The 346-nt window shown below is 34.7% G+C and overlaps 1 protein-coding gene across 7 annotated transcripts in view; it reads right to left on the bottom strand.

Annotated features, from left to right (window-relative positions):
* Nucleotides 1–263, bottom strand: part of LOC119592020 (protein lin-7 homolog C-like) — a gene marked incomplete at its 5' end in the record, with an annotated part of 38,315 nt that extends 38,052 nt beyond the window's left edge. For all 7 annotated transcript variants that reach the window (XR_005230392.1, XR_005230393.1, XR_005230391.1 and 4 more), the window contains 1 exon segment: nt 222–263. Coding sequence is in view for 3 of the 7 variants with exons in the window: in XM_037940802.1 (XP_037796730.1) it covers nt 222–263 (42 nt within the window).
* Between the last annotated feature and the right edge of the window lie 83 nt (nt 264–346).

Genomic DNA, 346 nt, shown 5'->3' with positions numbered 1-346 from the left:
AATGTATGTAAAACAAATATATCTAAGATATACCACACAAAAACAAACACTATATATATACACATTTCTCTGTCCCAATGCACTCAAGATAAAGGTCAACTTTTAAAGCTTCTCTACAGTCCATTCAAACTTGCCCTAACTTTCTATACTAAATTTAAGTCTTTCCTGTCACCCTAATTTATTGCAGGCCTTATAGATGCATGTCTATACATATCACTTACTTTTCTGAAGCTTATCCAGTAGTTCCACAGCCCTTTTGACATCTGCAAAGAGGAAGTGCGCGTATAGTGCAAAGAAGATCAGAGGTTACCTTTGGGAAAATAAACTGTCAAAAGTGACAATAACA

The sequence above is a fragment of the Penaeus monodon genome, chromosome 29 (genome assembly GCF_015228065.2).
Source record: "Penaeus monodon isolate SGIC_2016 chromosome 29, NSTDA_Pmon_1, whole genome shotgun sequence".
Classification (NCBI taxonomy): domain Eukaryota; kingdom Metazoa; phylum Arthropoda; class Malacostraca; order Decapoda; family Penaeidae; genus Penaeus; species Penaeus monodon.
Note: the sequence above shows the minus strand (reverse complement) of the source record. Positions and strands in the feature narration are given on the sequence as shown.